At 38.2% G+C, this 24,022-nt stretch overlaps 1 protein-coding gene across 6 annotated transcripts in view; it reads left to right on the plus strand.

Annotated features, from left to right (window-relative positions):
• Positions 1–545: 545 nt before the first annotated feature.
• ATRNL1 (attractin like 1) overlaps positions 546–24,022 on the plus strand; it is a 523,801-nt gene continuing 500,324 nt past the window's right edge. For all 6 annotated transcript variants that reach the window (XR_008467222.1, XR_008467223.1, XM_054207467.1 and 3 more), the window contains exon 1: positions 546–1,306. Coding sequence is in view for 4 of the 6 variants with exons in the window: in XM_054207467.1 (XP_054063442.1) it covers positions 1,008–1,306 (299 nt within the window). In the remaining 2 variants the exon portion in view is untranslated. The remainder of the gene's footprint in view (positions 1,307–24,022) is intronic.

Raw genomic sequence — 24,022 nt, forward strand, 5'->3', positions numbered from 1 at the left:
CCCGGGGCCGTGTTACCTCCCCCCGCCTTTTTGTTTTAAGCGCGGGCGAGAGAGGTGCCTGTGGAAGCGCAGGTCGCCGTCGCCGGGCGCAGGGGAAGCGGCGGGAGCGGCGTGCGGCAGCTGCCGGTGTGCCATCACCCCGGCTGCACCTTCCCCGCGCCGGACGGAGGGGTGGGCGGTCTCCCCCTTCAGCGCGCCGGGCCGGGCCCTCCTCCCTCAGCCGCTAAGGGACGGGCGGAGGGACGGATCCAAACGGACCGAGGGGCGGGGGGCGTTCGAGCAAGCAGGCGGCTCTGAGAAAGGCGATGACAATTAGCCTTTAAAAATGGCTGCTTGGAAGCTGTCATCCAGGACGCGGAGGGGCTATTAACCCTCCTCTCTCTCCCGCCCGCCTCCCTTCCCTGCAGGGCGAATAACGGAGAGGCGATAAGAGCCCCTCAGCCCTTACCAAGCCCCACCCCCTCCCGCCGGTGCGGGATGCCGTAGCGGCTCCGGGGCCCGGCCGCCCTCACTTCCCAGCTGACTGACTGGTGAGAGGACGGCGGCCCCCGCCTCCCCGCGCTCCTCCTCGCCGCCGCCCGCCTGTGTGCCGCGGGCAGAGGCACTACAAAGGAGAAGAGGGGAGTCGGGGGGCTACATGACCGAGGGTAGTGTGTGTGTACGCCGGTGGGGGGCATCTCTGGCGAGGAGAAAACACAAGGTCAAGAGGCAGTTCTCCTCCTCCTCCATGGAAGAAGACAGGAGCGATGAGCCCTGAGGAGGACGACGAAGAGAAGGGGCGGATGGCTGAGGGCTGCCGGGCTTCCCCTCGGGAGTGAGGGGGCGCGGAGGGCTGAAGGGGCCGGAGGAGGCAGCGCTGGGGTCGGGAGGGAGGAGAGGAAGGCGAGGAGGAAGCGGGGGGTTTGAATCTCCCTGGCTGGATTATTTCTCCTCAGGGGAAGCTGCCCCTGCCCGGGGTGCGCGGGCGGCGCTGCCATCGCTGCCCGCCGCCGGCCGCGCCTCGGCCCATGGCCCCTGCCGGGAAGATGGAGCTGGGCAGCGGCGCCCGGAGAGCGGGAGCTGCCCCCGCGCCCCTGGGCGGCTGGAGACCTTTCCCTTCCTCCTGCTGCTGCTGCTTCTCCTCGCTTCTGGATGTGAACAGCTGGCTGCTCTTCTACGGCTTCTTGTACCTGGCCCTCTATGCCCAGGTGTCCCAGTCCAAGTCCTGCGACAAAATCTGCTTCTCGGGTCATTGTGTCAACTCCACCTGCGTCTGCGACCAGGGCTGGGTGGGCGACCAGTGCCAACATTGCCAGGGCAGGTTCAAGTAAGTCTCTGCTTATTACGACTCCCTTCTTCTTCTCCCTATACCCTTTTCCTGTCATTTTCACTTGCCTGGCTTTTTTTTTTTTGCTCGTGTCTGTGATGATTTTTGTTCATGTGTGGTGGAAGTATGTGACAGAAGTTAAGGATTATATAGGCTCCTCCACCTCATGATCCCTCCCTCTAAGAGCACAGGGGACAGTCCTCCCGTGGAAAATTGTACCCGCTGACTTACCGCTGAAAATAGGCTGCTCCACTTGATGGGAACTGAGAGACAAGGAGAAATCGGCCTAAAGCTGTGTCGCTGCTGTCCCTTCTGGAACTGTCATGGAAGTGACATGGGCACTTCATGGGGCTGCCCAGGGAGCAAAAATTACTAGTGGGTTTGAATGCCTTTTTCCTTCTGGAGAGTGAAAGTGTTTTCTCATTCCAGTCTTCCTCCCTTTCTTTCAAGTGTTTTAGCTAAGTGGATATTAGTTAGGCACATTCGGGCTAACATAAGTGTAACTTAGTGAAATGTACATGACTCATGACAAGGTTTGCAGGAGAGGAGAGAATGGTAATTGTAAAACAATAACATATTTTTGTAAAGGAGTGAGTGGTCAGTGGAGCTAGAACTACCTTCTTATTCTGAAAAGTGAATGTGATACCGAGTCATTGATCAGTAAGAAGGAAGCGCACCCTGACACTTGCTTTTGTATACATAGTGGAAAAGAAGACTTAATTTATAGGGCTGTCATTTTCCCCCCGCCCCCTTTGGTATCAGTATAAAGACTGTCTGTGAAGAATACTGTTTGCTGTTATTTCGCTTTATAACCTTGGACAGGACATCTCATTTCATTCCCTTGTAAAACACCGCTTAAAAGAAGGAACTCTATTAAGTGTATTGACATATGTAGCTGGAAAGTGTTCTAATATCTGGCTAATAACAGTACATTGGTGAGGCTGTGTCTTAGAGAATTCAAATTCTGTCTTTGGAAAAGTACTTTTAAAGGTTAAAATATCAATAATTGTCTCTTCTAAATTGTGTTTAAGTTCAGTTTTCTCTTTGGATTATAAAATTAAGATATATAATTTACATCTCTCTTAAACTTTTAATCCAAGGTCACTTATTCCTAAATAAACAAAAAGTAAATCCGGTAACTTGTTAGCTTGGGAAGTTAAGGAGTAGCTGGAGTCAGACATGTTGGCTGAAGTAATGTGCACGCTGCAGAGAAAGAAATTATTCACTCGTAATACCTGGGGGATTAGTCCATCAGTGAGATTATAAATGAGTTACAAAGGTAATATAAAGCAAATCTTATCTGCATAAGAACTTGGTAATAAGATTTTAAAGTTGGTCATTTGTTGCCTGTGTGTATGGAGGATTTGGGGTTTGTCCTGCTCTGTGCAGTGGAACAATGGGCTAATTGCCTATGGATTGAGAGCAAGGAGAGGAGGCCCAGGTGAATCTTCTTTGTGTGTGAGGATCTGCAGGAGACAGGCTTGCAGAGCTATTATTTCCTTGCTTTAAAGAGATTACTTGTGTCCTTTGTCTTGATGCCACTCACAACAGACTCTAATAGTGCAAGGGTTGAAGCAAATTTTTACTTCTTAGATTTCAAAGCTTCATGTGAATTAGTAGATTCTCTGAATGGCTACTGGAGCCTTTATCCAGTCCTTACAGGTATTTCCTTCATTATCTGTTGAAACATTTATGTTTCTTTACATTGGTTGTAGTTGTCAAGTGAGGAGGCAGAGTGGTTATGTTTTCACTTCTGGTAGAAAGTTAATAATCCATCCCCACCTAGAGGAAGTTCTGCCTGAATGTTGAAAGGGCAGCTCTTCTGAGCTAAAGTAACACAGTGGTTAATCCATCTGCTGTTAGTTTTGGTGAAATCAGGATATATTTCTTATTAACTCCTCTATATTCTTTCATGCTTAGCTTTAGAAGTGACAGTGATGCTTGCATTTTTATCACAGAAGTAAGCTGTTTCTATTATGTTAGAGACCTATTTTTTTACTGAGGACTTTTTCACAGTGGTATCTTTGATAGCTCATCTTTAATCTTTATTCTTAGAAGCAAAATACACTCTGCAATGAAAAAAGGCATTCCAAGATTTAAAGCTTTTCAAGTCTTGTGAGTTTGGGATGGCATGAAATATGTTAACATTTGTTACAACGCAAGCAGCAACTTGGAGTGGTTGTATTTTGAATCCTGAAAATTCAGAGGGATGTTGAATGCATGATGAGTCAAGTCTGTGTATTTCCAGCTGAAGAGTTGGAAAATGAATGTTAGTCTGCCTCATGGCTGGGTGATTGAAGACCTTTCTGACTTCTGTGGCAGTTGATGGTTTGACTTAGTTTTGTGGAACACTTGTGTGTTGTTTCTGTTTGTCTGTGAAGGGTGAGTATGTGTTTTATACACAAATAGCCATGGCTGGGCTTTTGCAGCAGCAATACTTGCATTTGATGAGTTATGTTGGATGTATATAACTTTTGCAGCACTTGCTTCTGTCAGCAAGAATTATTATGAAGAATGTTTCAGAATGACATAAAGATTGAAAAGTGTGCTTGGCTATTGTAACTGCATCAACAGTTAATTTATGGGTTGTAGATATAATCTACACAAATGTTAATTGAACCCTGTGTATTACTCTAAACATTTACATTGTTCTAAGGCTTCAGCAGTTTGAAGTGCCTTGGTGCCCCTCTGTTATGCAAGATTAAAACTGAGCTTTTAATGACCTAAATAGGACATGTGTAAACCCTGTTTTCTGTCACTAGATTATTCGAGGAAACAGATTTTTTAAGGGTAAACTTAAAACACTTGAGAATAAAGGGATCTTTATTTTTCTTCGTACAAGTGGAGTATAGTTATTTTTGCTCCTCTAGGAATGAGTGACTTGCATTAGCAACCATCAGAAACTTATTGTAAGAGAAACACTCTACCTAGGGGTAACTTGGGACCGTTAATTCTTTGGCAAAAGATGTGTAGTATTTTTGGTTCTGTTTTATTTCTTTTCTAGACTGAGAAATAACAACATAGCAGAGAGACGTCAGAAATAATTGATCAATCTTATTTTGACACCTTAGTAAGCAGGTGTCAAAATTAATTGACAATACTATGGTAACCTTGCCTTTTCCCTGTAAGAGAGCTACAGAGTAAGTAGGCTACTTTGCAAATGTTGCTCTGGACTGGATGAAAGAAGGGTGTATGGGAGGTAAAAATAGGCAAAAAGTTTCTCTAGCACTATTTTATGACTCTTAGTTATCAACTTTTGTATTTATTCCTTGTATTGTGAAGCATGTGGTAACCCGTTATATAAATGGAAGTGTTGTTATTCTTACTGCATTGTGTTCACATGCATATCAGTCACTTTTCAGAATGATTTAGGCTTCATCTCTGCCTGGCAATAAACTATTTTACTCTCTGCTAAGGATGGATGCAATTCTGATTATTTCCTTCTCAAACTTGTTTTTTTCCCTTCTGCTCTGATAGAATGCAAAAACTTTTTTTTTAATTATTCTTTTGTTACCAAAATAAAAAAGGGAAACTTTCTTATAAAAAGAGAGGGGGAAGGAACTCTGCCTGCCTGCCTACAGGAGACAGGTGAAAGAGGAGAAAGCCCAGGGGTGAGCAGGTTCTGTTTTTATAGTGGGGAGCTTCAAACAGCACAGTTCCCAAGATGTAAACAAGAACACAAGCATGAAAGCACAGTGTCCAGTTTTATTTTGATAGATTGATTTATTAACGAAATGAAGCTTTTAATGCTTCATCTGCCACTCTTCCCTCCCCTATCCTATACCTTTGAATTCGTTGGTCAGTTACAGTTTTTATGATGGTATGAGTTTGGGCAGCAGGGAGAGGGAAAGGCTGCCTGAATCAGTTGTATTATGAGACTTCAGGGAATTCAGGGAGGCAAACATTATGAATGGCCCAACTGCAGGAAAAGCTGCAGTCGCAGCTTCTACGTATTTAGATGTCAAAGTCAGTCAATCTTGAGATGCAGCACTACAGGAACACAGGTTTCATTAGGTTTGCTACTCACAGAATGACTTGTTAGAAGAAAAAAAGTTTTCTTCAGGTTGGAGCAGGAAGTTACCCCTTTTTCTAGCTGTGGTTTGTACACTGGTGTGTAGAAGAGTGTTAAAGAAAAAATTGAGCATGAAACTGCTCTTTCTCTTAAGTTTGTGAGTACCTGAATGACTGGAAGTAACCAATCTTCTAAAACGCTGTCTTTAAAAAAGTAGATTGTGTCTTCAGACAGTTATTGTTGTTTATTTGGTAACTTGTGGGTCCCAATTGGCATATGTAATGAAGCAGATTGTACAGAATAGGTGAGCACCTTTGAGTACCTACACTTCAGTTAATCAGCTTTGCCTGGTCTTAGATACCTAGTTGTTACGGTGTGAGTAAGAGCAAATTGATCTGCTTGATTATTAAACCTTGTCTCCAGATGTTCTTATTGCACTTCTAAATTACCTCCTGCATGTTCTTCTTAATTTCTAGAGCTCCTATAAAAGATTCTGTGTTCCTCAAGGGCAAAACAGTTTACAAGTACAAGAACCTTCACAACTGAAGTGTTAAAAGGGTATCAAACTTTATTATTCCAGGCAAAAATCCCTATTTCTATCTAAAACTCCGAATTCTGCTGTCTTCAGAATGACTCACGCAAGGAAAGTGTCCTTAAATTGCAGACTGTAAATGAACAATAATGTTGTATAAGAATCGATCTTTAGAAAAAAGTTAGTTTTAGCTGCAGCCAGTTGAAGTTCATGCCGTTGTGAAAAGGGGTGACTATCCTTCATGCTTCTCTTTGATTACATCTTTCTGCTTCTTATGTAAGCATTAACATTCCTGCTGAGAGTTGGAAAGTATCAACAGGAACATACCTCCCCACCTCCCAGCCAACTTTTTTTAAAGCCATCTCAGTTTCCTCATGTTACTTCACTTGCAAAAGTTTCTTGCTGACACAAAGGAGGTAGCTGGAATGAGCAGGTGTAGATGGGAAAAGAAAAATTGTCCCTTTAGAAGTTGTACAGGCTTAGTTTGCCTTAACTTTCATGTGAAACAACATCACCATTACACTGGTGTAACTTCTATTACGCAGGGTGAACTCCTGAGTCAGGCTATCAGTTGCAAAACTGCCTTTGTCATCAGCATGGCCTGTATCTGATTCAAGACATATGCATAACTATTCTTATTAACATCAGTGGAATTGTGTGTGATATTTTACACCTGCAAATTGCCTTTTTATAAATCAACATGTGAATGTTAATATAATTAAACTAGTGGAAACATCAGTGATTATGATTTTTATCCTTTTAAAATGTGATCTTTATTGAAATGTATTTTAGTGGTGATGCTTGGAAAAATATTTTTTCCCAATGTGAGTTATTCTCTCTGTCTGTATTAAAATTTTAAAATACAATGATAGTTTGTATGATAAAGAGATTTTGAATTTGTAAGGAATAAATTTTTTTTTATTCAAATCTTGTTTTGAAATGTAGAAGCACAAGCCATACAATCATACTACAGTCCTTCTACAAGCTAAACAATCTGCACTGAAAATTGTTTTTTGAAAGGAAAGCAATCTTTCTGAAAACTTAAAAAAAAAAAAAAAAAAAGGTTTTTATTGGAGTGTATTTTTGGTTGTTATTTAATGCTTCCTGTATAGAATCGTTTAGGTTGGAAAAGACCCTTCAGATCATGGAGTCGAACTGTTAATCTAACACTACCAAGTCCACCACTAAGCCATTTGAATGGTGAGGGTTTTTCATGTTTTTTTTGTAGACAAGACCAGAAATGAACTCGGTGATTACCTGTTCTTACAATTTATGTAGGCTGTAGGGTAACTCTGAATTAATTCCTGTTTGAGTTGAACACATGGTTTTGAAAAGCATCTGTACATGTCTAAAAACACTTCCACTGTCTGAAATCCCACTACAGATATTCAAAATTTTTCCATGGGTTATTTATCTTCACAGTTTTCTATAACTAGCAAAAACAACTGTGTGATTCCCCTAATCCAGAAAATCTACCCTACCTCTTTTTTTTGTTTCTTTGAATTTTCTCATGAGTCAGGCCTTCATCGCAGGACCTTCAGTATGTCAGATCTATGTTTCCTATGTAGGTGAAAATATGGTCACCTTTTCCTCACTGAGAATGGAGGAGTGTTCCTTGAGTCATCTCAACATAAAACAAGTTTTTCCATCCTTGATTGCTCTCTCAGTTTTTAGCCTTCCCTATTTTAGAGCTGTGAATGCCAAAACTAGATGCTTGTCTTTTGGTAATGGTGGTACTGGTGAAACATAGAAGCTGAGTAACCTCTCCTCTGCTGCTCAGTGTCCTGCTGTGTGCAGCTGCGGAGGATGCTTCGAAGCTTAGCACTGTGCTGGCTTAGCTCAGCCCGTTATTTTCTCTCTCACAAGTCTTCTCAGAGTTGCTGCATCCTCATACCAAGTGATTGATGCATGGCCCTGCTTTTCTCAAACTAGCCTGTGAACCGAACACACCCTCCCCTGTTCAGAGTGATATTTAATTGTGGGGCTACAAACGTGCATGTGTTCGGGATGGAGCTATGCTCTTCTAAGAACACCCCTCTTTCCCCCCTCAAGCAATAGATAATTAACAATGTACAGAGTCCCTTCCTGTGTGTAAATCTGAGGCCACCTATAGGATTGAATCGAAATGCAAGTTAGGCAAAGGGCTCCTGCGTTCTGGTGTCTCGTTTGTTTGCAGATTAAGTGGTTCGTTACTTAAGCAAATAAGTGTGGGAACAGATGGCTGATGACCCCGTCAGGCCTTCAGACAGCACCAAAGGCTGGTTGCCATTGCTGTGGGTGTGTAAAAAGCTCAGTTGTATCGAATGTATGCTTAAGTCTATCCATAAAGGATACATAAGTGCTGGTACCACTTATAGCATTTAATATTTATTGTGTTTTAAATTTAATTTGGCAAATAAATAGTCTCATGCTGTGTATCTCTTACTTCCCCTAACCAAAAAGAAGGCATGATGATGATATTTTGGAAGGCATTACCATAGTTCATGTCATCTTTTTAAAATGAGTATGAGTAGTTTTTGAGAGATCAGTTTGTCACACTGCACTAAAATTGATTTAGTTGTATGAAAATGTAGGCAGAAAAGGTAGGAGGTAATAGGAGATGCTAAAGGAATATCCTTAGGATATTCTTACACATAGTAACTGAAGTGCTGGTGAAAAAAATCTTACTTTAAAACACTACTACATAGAAAATTAAAAAAATGCATTAGAAAACTCATGTACTATTGAAGACTAATCATCTGTCAGTGTCCATGGAATTTATTATTAGCTGTATAGTCTAGTCTTGGAAAACATGCTACAAAGTTGATGTAAGGAGGAATAAATGATGATAATGCCTGAAAACACAGGCACTCCGTGAACTGCAGCTGTTAACAGTAATAAAGGGATAATAGTAAACTATAAGCAAAGGGTGTGTTTTCATGTGAGGTGGGTGAGCAGTGGGAATTTTCAAACTAGTATTATAGGTTGCCCTGTGTATTATTAAAAGCCTAATGAATGCATGTAAGAGTTGCATTGATTTCAGAGCTCCATGTGGAGCAACACCCTATTGAGAAGTGATAGAACTGAGCTCAACGCTGTCTGTTACTTAGTGTTTATTCACAAAGTGCAAGAACTGCATTTGACTTTGAAGTGTCCTGCAGACAGAAAAGCCTAAAGCTTGTAGACCTCTAAAGAGTAATTTGGCCACCAGTACTACAGAATATTCTAAGGTAAACATCTTAAACTCGCTGTTAATGCAACAGCATTTTGCAAAAAATGAAGTCACTGTAAAATCTCTCCCAAAATTTAGAGCTTATGTCACTCATCTGTAAGAAATAGATCAGTTTGTTTGAATCAGTATTTTATATTTCTTAGCTAAGGATGGAAATGTGCTACTACAATCACATGATCACAAAATATCTATTTTGTTCATGCTAATGATGTTTAGAAACAAGCTAGCTGTAGAATATTTCCGAGTTTTAAGCAGCATGTGCCTGAGAATCATGATTTGGGTAGGGAATTTTGAAGCCAGGATATTCTAGGATTACCTGGCAACAGAACAAGTACTTAAAGATTGGATGCAGACACATAAAATGACACTTAGTGTCTGCATTTTCTTATGGATTTCTTCTGTAATTTATGTGCTTCAGTGTCTCATCTGTAAAAAGGAAATAACGTTTCCTGTAAGGTTAAAGACTTGAGGTGACCCACGACTGTAATGATGAGGGAAAGCTAATAAACCAGGTACAATTTTAGAGAATGCATTTCTTCCTAGAATGTGATAAATACTATGGGATGAAGTACTGTTGTCCAAACTGTGCCATGTATCTCAAACAAATGAGTAAAATTGCATCCTCGTTAGGTAAGGTGGATCTAAAACTCGCAAGTCTGTATTATTGCAGAATATTTGAAGAATAAATTGTTGTCTTATTCAAGAGAATCCTTGGAAAAAATTACACGTTGGCTGTCACCGGTAAGATTTTTATTAGAGAAGGTGAGACCCCCAAAGACCCAATGCCCAACCTAGAATTAAATCTTACAAACAAAATATTGTGATACGTTACAGTACTTAACAGATATTTTGATGAGTTAGTGCTCTACTTATAGAAATACAATGTTCTATATTAATTATGACATTCTTGTATCAGTATCAAAGGACCATCCATTCCAGCTTTGTAGGATGATTGCATTATGTTATTATAGAATTGTGAGTCTGGATTCATAGTCTTTAAATGTAGCTATTTTATTTTTTTTTATTATAGACATGTACTTGTATTTTATGCATAGATGTATGTTTGTTCCCCTGTTTTCCAAGTTTTCAGCTTGTTCTCTGTTACCTTGAAGGCTAATAAACTTGCCTTCAATGAAAAAGTGGATCGTGTTCAGTATGTCATGTAACTATTGGGATGCAGAAGCTAGGACTGAAGAACAATCAGAAGTATCAGAGAAGGACCAGATTTTAACTATGTACGTTACCAGCGGTGGCAGTAAAGTGTGAGAAGCAATGATTTTGGTCAAGACCCTGGGAGGAGAGCTGGGGTTAGTAAAGTCTTTAGATGCTTTGGTGAGCTTTGTGTAAGCAAACCATGAGGCACTGTGGAACAGGAAGAGAAATGGTCTTCATTGATTGTTGCCCCCGGTCCAAGGACAGAGATGAATTAACAAGAAAAATATCTTGCTAGTCATGCTGCAATTTAAAATACTTTCCTTTTTGTAATAGATAGTACTGGTGAAAAAAATATGCCAAGCTTTATTTTCTTGATAATGCATCTCCGCTTTCAAAACTCAAGAAAACTTTGAGATGCTCTGAGTTTTGTAAAGGAATACTTGAAAATTATAACTTTATTAGCAAAACTAAAAGTAAAAATGAATCCTAATGTAGGATAATTTGCACCTTTAATAGTTTTTTGAATCCATACAGTAACTGTGTGTGTATGTAGAAGTATGCATTTCTCACAAAGAAAAATCCAATACAATAAATCAAAACAAATACAAAATAGCTCACATTCATGTCTGTATGTGCAAGCTCAATTGATGAATGTACTTTGGAGGATACCTGATAATCAAATGTATATGTGGTATATGCAAGATGTACAAAAGCAGTTATGGGGAAGAGGGAACTGTATGTTTCATAGGAAGTATCGTAGAGCTGCTGTAATTAAGCCATGTGCTTCTGTAGTTCTCTCAGGTCTGCTTTGTTTGCTTCCTAAGTCAACTGAGACTTTTCTAAAGGGTAACTTAAAACATTGAACAGGAGCTGGAAGTTGTTTTTGAAAAATGGCAGATACTGGACAAACAAATGTCTGCTTTTGAAAACATACAAATTTGCACTTGTGTGCACAGCTGTAATAAGACAACTATGTTAGAAAATATTTTTGCAGATGTTTTCTAAAACCTAATGCTGATGTAAGTATTACATTCAGAAAAATTGTATTTAAAGTGTTGGGCTTTTTTCCTAGGTATTTTCTGTAGGAATTCCTGTAGGAATAATCTGTGAGCATCTATTTTAAAATCAAGAGGACACTTTTTTTCTGGACTTTTTAGTTTCCAAATGGCTTATACTAATTCAGTGTTCATGGGGAAAAAACCCCAACCCTAGCTATATTCAAGGAAGTACATACTTCTACATCTGTATCATGCTTTGTATCTGGATATCTTATTTAGGCACTGGGTAGCTAGTCATCACAATGGCCTTGAGAAATAGACACTAATTTTTCTAGCTGTTTTACAGGTAGGAAACCTTAAATTGTGTGTTTGTCTAAGGTAACATAACAAGTTACTGAATTGAAATGGAAGCTTGTGAGTTTATCCAATTTTCTGTAATTCTGTCCCTGTCTGCATTTTAGGAAGACTGAATTATTTTTAAATTGTACATTTTTTTTTCTGCAGATATACAATATATCTTGAAGTGCTTTGTTTTTTCAGAGGCCTTTACTATGTAACATAATCATATATGGGAGAGGATTTGAAGCTTATTATTCAGGTATGGATACATAGCTGAGGAGTTTTGTGATGGTATTTTTAGACTGACTGTTCCAAAGTCATACTGTGTATCATTCAGTGAGTACACAGGGGGCGTTTGTTAGTGCAGGTGTAAATGCCAATATAGGTTAGAGGTTGATGAATACATAGAGAATTGATTTTGAAAGGCGTTCTCCATTCAAATGAGTCGGGACATCAAAGCTGGACTGAGTTTGTAGTTGGTCTGTCTTCTTATTTTTAAAGGGGCCTCGGTAAGATAGGGAACAAGCAAACCCCAGCTTAATATATTGAGTTCACAAAAGCTGTTCATTGACAGACGGGAACATTGCTGGATTATTGTGTTTTCAATTTTATATACATTCTTGAAGTGCATTTACTGCTTTTGGGATTTGTATGCATTCAGAAATCTGTTCTCTAGCACAAAACTCTGAGGTGACAGGCAGCTGAAAGTAAGCAGAATCTTCCTTTAAAGTTAGACTTAGGTTTTCTAATTTAAATTGACTGCATTTATAAGTAACAACTGGATTGGAAAGCGGAGCCAGTGTATGTTAGATTCTCTTGGAATGATGGAGACTTTCAGTGTTGCACTGAAATGGAATTTGAGAACATCGTCTTCTGAATTCTTCCTTTGCATTGTCTTGATAGTTTTGAGATCATGCTCAGTAAAAATCTTAAAAAGCTTTACCTACTATTATTAAAAAAACCCCTGTAGCTGAAGTTCTTAGCTACTAAGGACATTCCTTTAAAAGAGTTGTAAGCAGGTCTTTGACACATCACCTGTTGCTCTTCACAGTCACTATTTTCTTTATCATCCTGATAAATTTGACTTTTTATTTCCTTCTGCTAATGAAAACCAAAGCAGATGAAGGACATGCTTAATCTCACTCATTATTTTTAAATACAACAATTAAGGTCTAGTCTGTTTTTTTGTGACGATCAAGGAAAGCATTGTGCAGTCATAGAATACCAAGTTGGAAGGGACCTCAAGGATCATCTGGTGCAAACTTTCTTGGCAAAAGATCATCTGGTGCAAACTTTCTTGGCAAAAAAGCAATGTGTGATATTCTAGTTTTACGTTCTAACTTTCTAATCTACAAGTTTCCTCATTGTCTTTGTGTAATTCACTGGGCATGGAGGTAAATTATTGTGCTTCAAGGCTGGGAGAAGACAAAACTAACATATGCTAATTTTGGTGAGTACGAGCATAGCTGGACAAGAACTTTAGTAAAAGAAATATTCTTTGTTCTTTTCATAGTTATACCATTGCAGGCTTAGACCAGTGTATGATATCACTTACTCTGGTGCTACTTGAAGGCATACTTTTTTTGAATAAAACAACACTATTTCATGAAGGAAATTCTCAGGTATCCTATGTTTCAAAATCTACATATTTTTAAGAGGCAGTGACTTTCTTCCATGTTGAAAACTTTCTCATTATGGTTTTGAATTGAGTTTCTCTCTTTCAGTTTCTTTTTTCTGTTTGGTTTTTTTTGGTTGGTTTGTTTTTTGTTTGTTTTTAACACACCAGAAATATTTAGAAGGCTTTCTGAGATGATGACAACCTATAAGCTAACTAGTTATGCAAGCTCATCTTCAGTATATCATGTATTTATGAAGTATGTGTCTTCTGATGATATAATTTGAATGATAGGATGCCTTTATTTTGTGGTTGTTTCTTCTTTTTAAGGACAGCTGATAGTCCTCGTTGAATTCTGTTCTTTGCTCATTATATTCCTCCTGGCAGGGTATACTTGCCTTACAGTTTAGAAGACATTCTTGTTTAAAAGATCTTGTTGTCACTTCCATAGAAAAGTGGAAAATGGAAAATACTGTTGAAAATCTGGATGGAAATGTCTGGGAGCCTGCAAACCGTGGCTCTGAAGGGAATTATGGAACTGAGGTTAGCAGCTTTGTGTGTTAGGGTGTTGCTGTGCAGAAAAAGTTTCATATTCTGGTCAATACATGCTAGCATTACGTGTTTCTATTTTGTGCATGTGCTCAACCGCATAAGCTAGTAATATTGTTCAAGGCATCTCTGTACTGGATTTCTATGGTAACTTGGGCTACAGGCTGCATAAATCTGGCCTGCTCGATGCTGTGAATCTTAAGGGTGGATTTTTTCGTAACAGGGATGAGAGCTGTGGAGGATATTGCCTATGCTTAAGTGTATCAGAGAGATTGTTTGGTTTTTTTTTTTTTTTTTTCCCCTAATGTTGAAGTTTACTTAGTCCAGATTCACTTGTGCAGTTCTTCAGGGTTTGTGTGCACGTATGCTTTATGACTCCTCAGTTATTCACTCAGGCAGCAAAGAGAAAATTACATAGCCTTGTGGATACATCTGGTGTCTGCATATCAGAAATACTATGTATTTGCTCATCTAATTAATCATGTTGAAGTTTTGGGAGAGGGAAATAGACGACTTCAGAAAGTAATTTACAGAAGCTGTGTGGATAATGAACTCGGTTCAGAGGTTCCACGTACTTGCCGAAGTATTTGCTTGAGGCAGGATTTGAAAGAAACTCTCTCTAAGGAGGTCACTCCATGCAACATAAGGAGAAAGAGGTAGAAATTTGAGCACGTCCACAAAATAGGATTTTGGACTTGTAATTGACTCAGGATGAGAAGCATTTCTTGTTTTTGAAGACAGGTTGACTATTATGAAGGTGTACACCATCAGAAAGCATTCATGGACTTATTGGCGGTTGTATGATAAAAGTTCAATATAAGTATTTAGTTTAAAATTTTAATCCATAATAATAAATATTTAATAACGAAATTATTAAGAAATAAAATGGTATTAAATTTATTTTCTATTAAATATTATGGTATAACAAGGAATAATAAGGCTGTTCGTAATTTTGCAGGCCTGCCTGTCAGTTGCTATAGCCTTAAGATGTTCTAATTAATCTCTTTAGGGTTTGTTCTTTAATTTGAAGGTAAACTTCAGGAAACTTGTATAATGGAATGGAGAATCAGACTCTTGAAACTATGTGTATATGACAATAGTGCATCTTTCACATATAGGTGGTGAAATGTTAGGTTTGTTTTTTTTAATAAATAACATGCATGTATGTACATATGCATCATTTTGTTATGCTGTAGAATATTGAGTTCATTTTTTAAATTAAAATTAATTTTTAAATTTTTAAATTTAAATAGAATATTGTCTTCATTTTTTAAATTAAAGCAAAATGAAGAAAAAGGAAATCTCCTAATAAAAGAATGTCAGGATAATAATAGGGAAGAATGACACTGACAATCAGGGTTTGTCATACGTTGTGCCATAGCTTCAGAAGTTTGTGTGGCTGGATCCAATCAGTCTGTTTTAGAGGGATTTTTAAATTATACAAGTAAGAAGGGAGTTGATGAAATAATCTTTTCACCTAATGAACTGCTCGGGAGTGTATTTATCTTCCTGGTACTTTTAGAATCAAGCTGTTAAGGTGTTGTCCTGTGCTAAGAATTTCTTTATTATACAAACAGTTCTCCTTGGTGTGATTTTAATTACATTAATGTTGCACTCAGAAGGGAAAAATAATTATTCACTATCTGCTTTTAGTTAGGGTTGTGGTTCCAAGTGTTTTCCTTGAGTTAGAGATGTCCAAGGGAACGCTGTCCTTAAGCATGTTTTATGCATGTGAAGAAAGGGAAATCATAGAATCATAGAGTCTTCGTGGTTGTAAAGGACCTTTGAGATCATTGAGTCCAACCAAACAACCTACAATCTCTGCCACTAGAGCATGCCCTGAAGTGCCACATCTAGACGTTTCTTAAACACCTCTAGGGATGGTGACTCAACCACCTCCCTGGGCAGGCTGTTCCAGTGCCTGACCACTCTTTCAGTAAAGTCATTCTTCCTAATATCGAATCTAAACCTCCCCTGCCGCACCTTCAGACCATTTCCTCTGGTCCTGTCATTATTCACCTGGGAGAAGAGGCCAACACCCACCTCTCTACACCCTCCTTTCAGGGAGTTGTAGAGGGCAATGGGGTCTCCCCTCAGCCTCCTCTTCTCCAAGCTAAACATGCCCAGCTCCCTCAGCCTCTCCTCATATGACCTGGTCTCCAGACCCCTCACCAGCCTGGTAGCTCTCCTCTGGACACGCTCCAGCACTTCAATGTCCCTCTTGTACAGAGGGGCCCAGAACTGAACACAGCACTCGAGGTGAGGCCTCACCAGCGCTGAGTACAGAGGCACCATCACTTCCCTGCTCCTGCTGGCCACGCTATTCTTGATACAAGCCAGAATGCTGTTGGCCTTCATGGCCACCTGGGCACACTGCTGGCTCATGTTAAGCTGGCCGTTCACCAGCACCCCCAGGTCCTTTTCTGCTGGGCAGCTCTCCAGCCTTCTCCTCGTCCTTGGTTGCAACTTTTCGCCCCCACATCCAGTAAGGGATGGAGATTCTCCCTGGCTCTCTTTTTGTTGATGTATTTATAAAAAGTTTTTTTGTTGTCCTTAGTGTTAGTTGCCAAGTTGAGCTCCAACTAGGCATTTGCCTTCCTAATTTTCTCTCTGTGTAACCTAATGAGATCTCTGTACTCCTCCTGAGTTGCCTGTCCCTTCTTCCAAAGGTGGTAAACCCTCCTTTTATTCCTAAGTCCCATCAGAAGTTCCTTATTCATCCACACTGGCCATTTTCCCCACCCTTTAAACTTGTGACACTTCGGGACAGCCTGCTCCTGGGCCTTTAAGATTTCCTTCTTGAAGAGCGTCCAGCCTTCCTGGACCGCTTTACCCTTCAGGACTATCTCCCAAGGGACTCTCTCAACCAGTGTTCTGAACAAGCCAACGTCCGCCCTCTGGAAGTCCAAGGTGGAGGTTTTGCTAACCCCACTCCCTACATCACTACGAATTGAAAACTTGACCATTTCATGATCACTAAACCCAAGATGACCTTCGACCACCACATCTACCACTAGTCCTTCTCTGTTTGTGAACAGTAGGTCTAGCGAGGCACTTCCCCTGGTAGGCTCACCTACCAGTTGTGTCAGAATGTTAGGTTCTATTCAAGTAGAACTCCCTGTGCTCTCTTAAAATATTTTAAACTTATCCTTGTCAGAAGCTTTAGAAAAATAAGAACAGTTGCTATTATGAGATCTCTGGGAGCTTTACTGTGTTTGGATGCAGAAGAGAAATTAGAATCTTACCATGGAACAGAATAGGCATAAAACAATAACTGGACTACAGTGTGTTACCATTACTCTGGAGTATTTGGTTTCTGAATTTATGCTAAAAAGCACAGAAGAAAAAACAAAAAAACTTTTTTTGATGTAGGGTTATATGTTGAAGGGTAGGAGAAAAAAAATCTTTGACTAAGTGTGAAGTTTTTTGTACAACTAGTATGAAATATGAATATTTGATTCTGTATCTGTTTAAGCCTACTTATGTTGCTTCATTGAACTAATTTTATTAATTCTCCTTGTGCTTTCAATAAAATAACAGTGTCTGCATTGCTCAGTAGTGGTATATGTATTTGTCAGGTATGTCTGAAGTTATTTGTGTCACGGGAGATACTTATTTCTCAACTAATCTTTTCTGTTGTTGGTACTAGATGTAACTTGATGTTCTAGAATTGAGCAACGGTCTTTTGTAAGTGTCCAAAAATGTTACCAAAGTGCATTTAGCTGTCTGATTTAGTGATGCCAGGACCATTCTGAAGCAGAATTCTGCTGTCTGTGTCTGATAGACTGAATTTGCAGGACTGTATGAATAGAAAGGCCTTTTGTATTAGATAACTAAACAAAAACATCTGACCGACAAGTATCAGCAGTTAAAGCATTAAACCAGAAAGCTTTTAATTATATGTAGAGAGCCATTTCTGATTCAAATGTGCGGTAACTGAACACCTTCCAAAAATTTCAAGTTTTAATTCATTGCGGGTGGGGGAACAGGTAGTAAAAAAGTAAAGTTTGTGAAGACCAATAGATTTGATCAGTTATAGTTGTAGACTTTTCCCATCTGTGCCTCAGAAGCAGCTATAGTTTTGTATTCCATTCTGGACAAAAAGCCTGAGGCAGGGCCTTTCATATGCTAGTTGTATATCCTTCCTATATACGACTGTATTATTCTTTAAGCTTCATGTAGACCAGGTTGCAATGGCTAACACTCAGTTGTGACTCTGCATTAATTGCCTGTTCTCAGTTGTTATTCTTAGAAGAATAACTTTTAGTCTATGTAATGTTCAGGTAATTTACACGTAGAGCTTTATTTGCTTATCTAACATTCCTGGGGATAAATGCTAACTTTCTCAGAAAAACTGATAAGTTTGCTTATTTTCAAGTAGTTTTTCATATACCTTTTCCTGTTTATTTGGCTGGATAAACAAACTACGTGTATCAAACTACTATGAACTGTTAATAGTTAGATTATATTATAATTGAATTTTTCAAAGTGGTGCCTGAAAGAGTGGGATGATCTGGATGAATTAAAGCTCAGTGTTTGATGCTAGAGTCTGGGTTTGTTTCTTCCTGAGATATTGAATCTTAGGGAAAAGCAATTTGAAAGCAAATAAATGCCCAACAAGATCATCATGGAATTTTGAGGGGAAAAAATGTAGAACAATCAATCAAAAAAACTCCCTTGCAAAATGGTAATCAAATTGATTTTTTTTGAAAGCTCTGAAATGAGTACTTAGGGATTGTCCCTATTTAAAAAATGCTGTGTGATAGTGAGTTTGAGAATTTCATTTCTATGAAAAATGCTTTAGTGGTTTTCTTATTGCCTTTACAATAAATTATATGCTTTCTTTTCCTATATCTTTTACTGCTGTATAAATCTGCAGAGAAGTTATGAATTTGTTTCGTATTGCTATGTTGCAATGAAAATGCTTATTGTGTCATAAATAGATTTAATTGCATAATTTAATGGGGGGGAGGTGGACTGAAAAGGGGGAGAAAACATAAATAGCTTTATAAATCAACAGGTAAAAGGAGAGAAAGTTTTGTTACTAAGCTATACAAGCAATGCAGTACTTATGAAATGCAGAACCCAATAGTTATTTATGTCCTTTAACTTAAATAATAATTGTAAATGAAAACTTACATATAAAGAAAAAAATTTCTAAACGACGGAAGACTTTGTAGGACTCTTCATAGCATAGCTAAGACTTTACCTATATGCTTTTGTCATTTCTTGTCTCAACTACTGCAGTTCTGTTTTCTTTGGAGCTGGCTCCTCTCCAGCGTGTGTTAAGAGCTGAAATAAAATACTTTGCCTTGTTTATGACTTAGATTTCTATCAGCTGCTTGTGAATCTCTCATAAGGACTTCTGCTTGCCTCAGTTCTCTATTAAATGGGAGGAGAAGAAACTATGCAGCCCCACTATGGCTCTATTTTAATTATAGTTCCTCACAATTTAAGAGACTGGTAATAATCACTGGATTATTTCTAACCTCAGATTCTGGAACTACAAGTCTTGTGTATTTGTGGTTTTTTTTGTTTTTTTTTTTGAAGGGAGTTCAGTGATAGTGGAGCATGCTCGCTCTGGATACAAGTTTACAAGTGTGAACCACCACCTCACTGGTGATGGTCTCTCACCACTAGTGCACAGTTATTTCACCAAAATGATATGTTTAAGTGATGACTGAACTGTTATTGTAAGTTCAAGATAAAATTTGTGACTTAAATTCTTAATAGGAGAAAATGAGTAGGCTTTATGAAGTACGTTTTTAATTTATAATTCTCCAGTTATCAAAGCCCTGTTACTTTCATTTTTTATAATTTCTCTTCTTCTCTAGATGAACGTTTTAGTTGGCTGAAACTGCTAAAAAGTTATAACTCCAAACAATGGGGTAGAGAGGTAGCTCTGAGCCTTACAGAGGAGGGAACAGCGCAGCAGGAAGTTTTAATTTACCAAAAATATGACCAACATTGTGGACGATAATTAAATTTCAGAGCTGTCAAGTTTGAATGAACATAAATGTTGAGGTTTCATTTTTATTTCTGTTATGGTTCAGCTTTCCCAGGACGTTATTGGGCCTTACAATGGTAATTGCTATTTGCAATTTCTAATGCATTTGTTGTAGGATAAATGAAAATTATTTAGTCCTCGTGGTATGTTAATTTGTAGTTGTCATTTGTAGAGTATTGTAATTTTCTGGTATTTAAATATAAGCTTTTGAAATTGCTAGGTGCTTTTGCCTTAACTTGTGAATTTTTATTTTAACATGAAGCTTCTTGATGATGCCTAATTCCTGAAGTATTGTAGTTTTGTTCTTTTTTTCCTTTTCAAGTGCTTTGATTTTTCTAATGACTTGCCTGCCTTCTCAACATTCTGGCAAGTTGGGATTAATTAAGAAGGCGGGCAAGTTGGATTAATTAAAAAGGCTTGTCTGTAAAGCAGCAGGGATTTGTATGAGTTAAAAGGTGAAGTCTTGCATATAAAAGCTAAATATTTCTAAACCATCTGCATATATGTGTGAGTGCATGTATCTAATTGTATATCTATGTATGTATATACGAATGTACTTGAAAACAGAATTTTCTGGATTCTATGTGAAAGTCCAGATTCCATGCTGTTGGTTCTTTGACTTGAAGCAGCTACACAAGTACTGCAAACCTTCTCTTATCTGGGGTTAGTGCCTCTAATCATTGTGCTGCTGAATGGGAGAGGGGAGGAAGAGGAAGAAGAGTTTCGTCTTCTCCTTATGTGCTCATATCTTAAAATCACTGCCACAGCATTTCTGTAAGCTGTGTTTCCCAGGTTGCCTATCAAGATCTGTGAGGAGTTAGGCAGGTAGATTCATATGTCAGGGCAGGCATGACATCCACCTTCATACAAGCAATTAAGTCCTTCTGTGAATGCCTGGCAGCATAGCTGTTGAAGAGTTCACAAGTTGCAACGTGGAAAAAAATAAGGTGGCTGTTAAGAATGTCTTTCTTCAGGACTGGACACTTTGAGTTGCAATTTAGGCTTGAATACTGCTTTTAACCTACTTCAGTCTACAAGCTACTCTCTTCTTCCTTTCCCTCCAGATTTCTGTGTGGTGTTACCGGGGGAGGGATTAAACTTGCTGGTTTGTTTTTTTTCCTTCTCTGTTCTCCTACCCTTGCAGGATTACTCCACTAGTCCATGTACACTATTTCAGAGGCAAAGGCATCAGGTGTTGGCAGGGACGTAAGCGCTGTGTGAAAACATAATATAATGCCTCTGGTTTTTTTTTTTAATTATTGTGGCAAAATAAAGCCTTGGCTACCTATAAGTGGCAAACATATAGTTCCCCATTATTATACTCATGGACATTGTATATGGAGGGCATGTTACATGTTTAAGAAAAAATGAATAAAAGAACAAAAAACCACCCCAAAACCCTGCAAACAATTCTAGCAGAAAAATTTGAAACTTGAGCAGATACTTTTTAAAAGCATGCCTTAATGACTTTGTATATATGATTGAGATAAAAGAATCTTCAATTAACTTTTTATCTTATGCTGTAGTCCCCAACTCTGTGGAGTGATATGGCAGTATTTTGTAACTAAATATGCCATAAACTTGTTCAAAGTTTCTTGGATCTCGCATTTCTGACTGTCTGCATTTAGAGTATTCCTCTAAATTCGTTCATGCGGTCGTCTTTGTACGTGACTATTTTTGTGTGCATATCATTACTTAGCTAAATGAGCTGGTCTCTCTCCATTTGCTTTTCCTTTTGTCCGCTTTGTACGTACAGAGTCTCATATTTTTACCTTGGACTTCATTACGCTAGATAAGCGAATGTCTTCTTACTAGGCTCTTATTTCTTCTAGTCACTCAAATAGCATTCTCTGTTCGTGTTCCAGTTTAATTTTCCTATTCTGTTTCCTGGATATGGCTTTGCCTGTCTCCTGGCCAGTGATACTATTTCTGCCTGACCGCTTCTGGAAATCCCGCATCTGGATCACTGCCTGAGCTCTGGAAATCCCACACTGTAGAATCATTTCTCTTTTTTTCCTGTTCTGTATCCCATTGGTGGCATATAGTCATTTTGCTGCTGTTTTAATTATCTTCTTTCTTCTCCAGTGGACTAATTAAAATTATTCCCCTCAATTCTAGTGCATTATTTTACAGACTAAATTACTGAATTTAATCTCTTTTCTGTTAGTCAAGTTTCAACATCACCTAGCTTTTTGCATGGGGTATATTCATCTCTAGCAGTATGAACAATATCATGCCATGAATAAATTGAAGTAGCACACTTGTGCCATTGTTTTTAAATATTTTTTTAAGATCAGCTTTTGACTACCACTAGTATCCAATGTTAGTCCCCACATGGGCTGAATTTTTTTTCTTATGGGCAACCTGTTGGTCCCATTTCTATCCAGCTTGTTACTTACATTATGGTTCTCGTATTAACTTGGTCTCCAGTTTAACTAATTGCACAGCTTATTATTGAGTCTTCTTATCATGGTGATTTTCATTATAGTTGCTTTAGCAAAGATAAAGTGTGTGATGTTAATAAATTTATGATGCATTTTATTCTACTTTCCCCTCACATCCATATTTTTAGATTAAACTATGAATATAGAATAATGAGAAGATAGACTAATAGGTTCTATTAATTCTGAGCAATTCCTCCCCTTTTTTGCATTAAATTTAGGTACAATATTTGCTAGAATATGACAAATGGTATAATTTAATATATTTAATAAAGTGTCTACTGCTTAACTTGCAAGTTAATGTCTTGGCTCTTTTGTTTCCCAATATTCTTGCGTAGAGATTCTTGTCTCTGTTCTGGTAGGACAGTAAGTTCTTTGAATTTTGTTACTGCTAAAATTGTGATATTATCCAATTCTATACACTTACTTCTATGAGCTGTCTTGCTTTTGCAAGATAATGCTTTACCATCCTGAGTGAAAACTGTTGAACATATTTTTTTTTTTTTTTTTTTTTTTTTTACAGAATCTAATTTCTGTTGCCTCATGTTTCCTGATGTTTTTGCCAATTGTTTGGCAAGTTTGCAATCGTGTATATATATACACACTCCTGCAAACACACGATCTGACAAACGTTCCTTAGCTGAGAACATTATTTTTAAAAACTTGGACAAGAATTTGTTCTTTTGCGATTATTAGTGTTAGACATTAAATCTCAGATGTTTTGGTTTTATGGTTGATAGCCTTGTCATGTGTACATTCCTTAATAAAAAAAAAATTAGAATAGGAGGTAATGCTGTCAAAGTTACATATTATAATCACAACATCCCAGTTTATCTTTTAAGATATAATTAGATCTAAAGTAATTCAAGGCTTGTTTAGAGTTCTTCATTAGATATGAGGATTTTAGCCTTACTTAGAATTTGGGCAATATTTTAATTCTGACTTGAATTTTCACCTCAAAGTGATTTTCATGTTGCTTGTAAGTTAAATAGTACAAGGTTCATCTCCATTGCTCCATAACTTTTAATTATTTAGACTGGAAAACTAACGGTGCTGAATACTACTAGAAATATACACATTCTCTGTTGCTTTCCTATTTGCTTTCTGTCAATTATCTTAATTATTAATTATGTAAATGAAACTATGAAATACTTCATAAAATGCTATGAAGTGAACAAACACTAGCAGTCACTCAGAGAGCAAGTTCTAACTGGCAATAACAAAGAAATAATATCTACTTACAGCAGGTTTATGATCCCATGCTATGTATTTTGCAAAGTAGTTTGTAAAGATGAATTATTTCTGTACTTGTTTAGTCATTAAAGGTAACAATTTAACCACTGTATTTGACTAATCTTCATCTCAGATTGCAGCTGGAGTGCTAATGAGTATGTACAGCTGCTTTGACTTTTCTATTATGTCCATATGGATACTCAAATTGATACTGGTACATCATGCATGTATATAACACTCTTCCATCTTCTCTGTTCTTTTTTCCCCTGCACTAGGAAAGTAGTCGCTGATGGAAAATTTAAATGGAAATATCTAAGATTTAAGGATCATACATACTGTCTTAAAAAGTGCTAATTAGTTACACTTGGTACTTAAAAAGTAATTATGCAATTTGTCAAATATGAAAAGCTTTGGTGCTGCTGTATGCTCCAGTAATGGCCCTACTGTTAAGTACTTATGCACCTGTTACATCTGATTTAGTATCTCTGGTTGATGTGTTGTCAAAATAAGTATTTGTGTTGGAATTGTGTGGTGGAGGAGAGATTGCTAATGAATTACATGATTTTTAACAAATCCCTCCCTGAGCAACAATAATATTTATACAGGAGAAGGTATTAAAGTGTC

The sequence above is a fragment of the Rissa tridactyla genome, chromosome 6 (genome assembly GCF_028500815.1).
Source record: "Rissa tridactyla isolate bRisTri1 chromosome 6, bRisTri1.patW.cur.20221130, whole genome shotgun sequence".
In the NCBI taxonomy this organism is placed as follows: domain Eukaryota; kingdom Metazoa; phylum Chordata; class Aves; order Charadriiformes; family Laridae; genus Rissa; species Rissa tridactyla.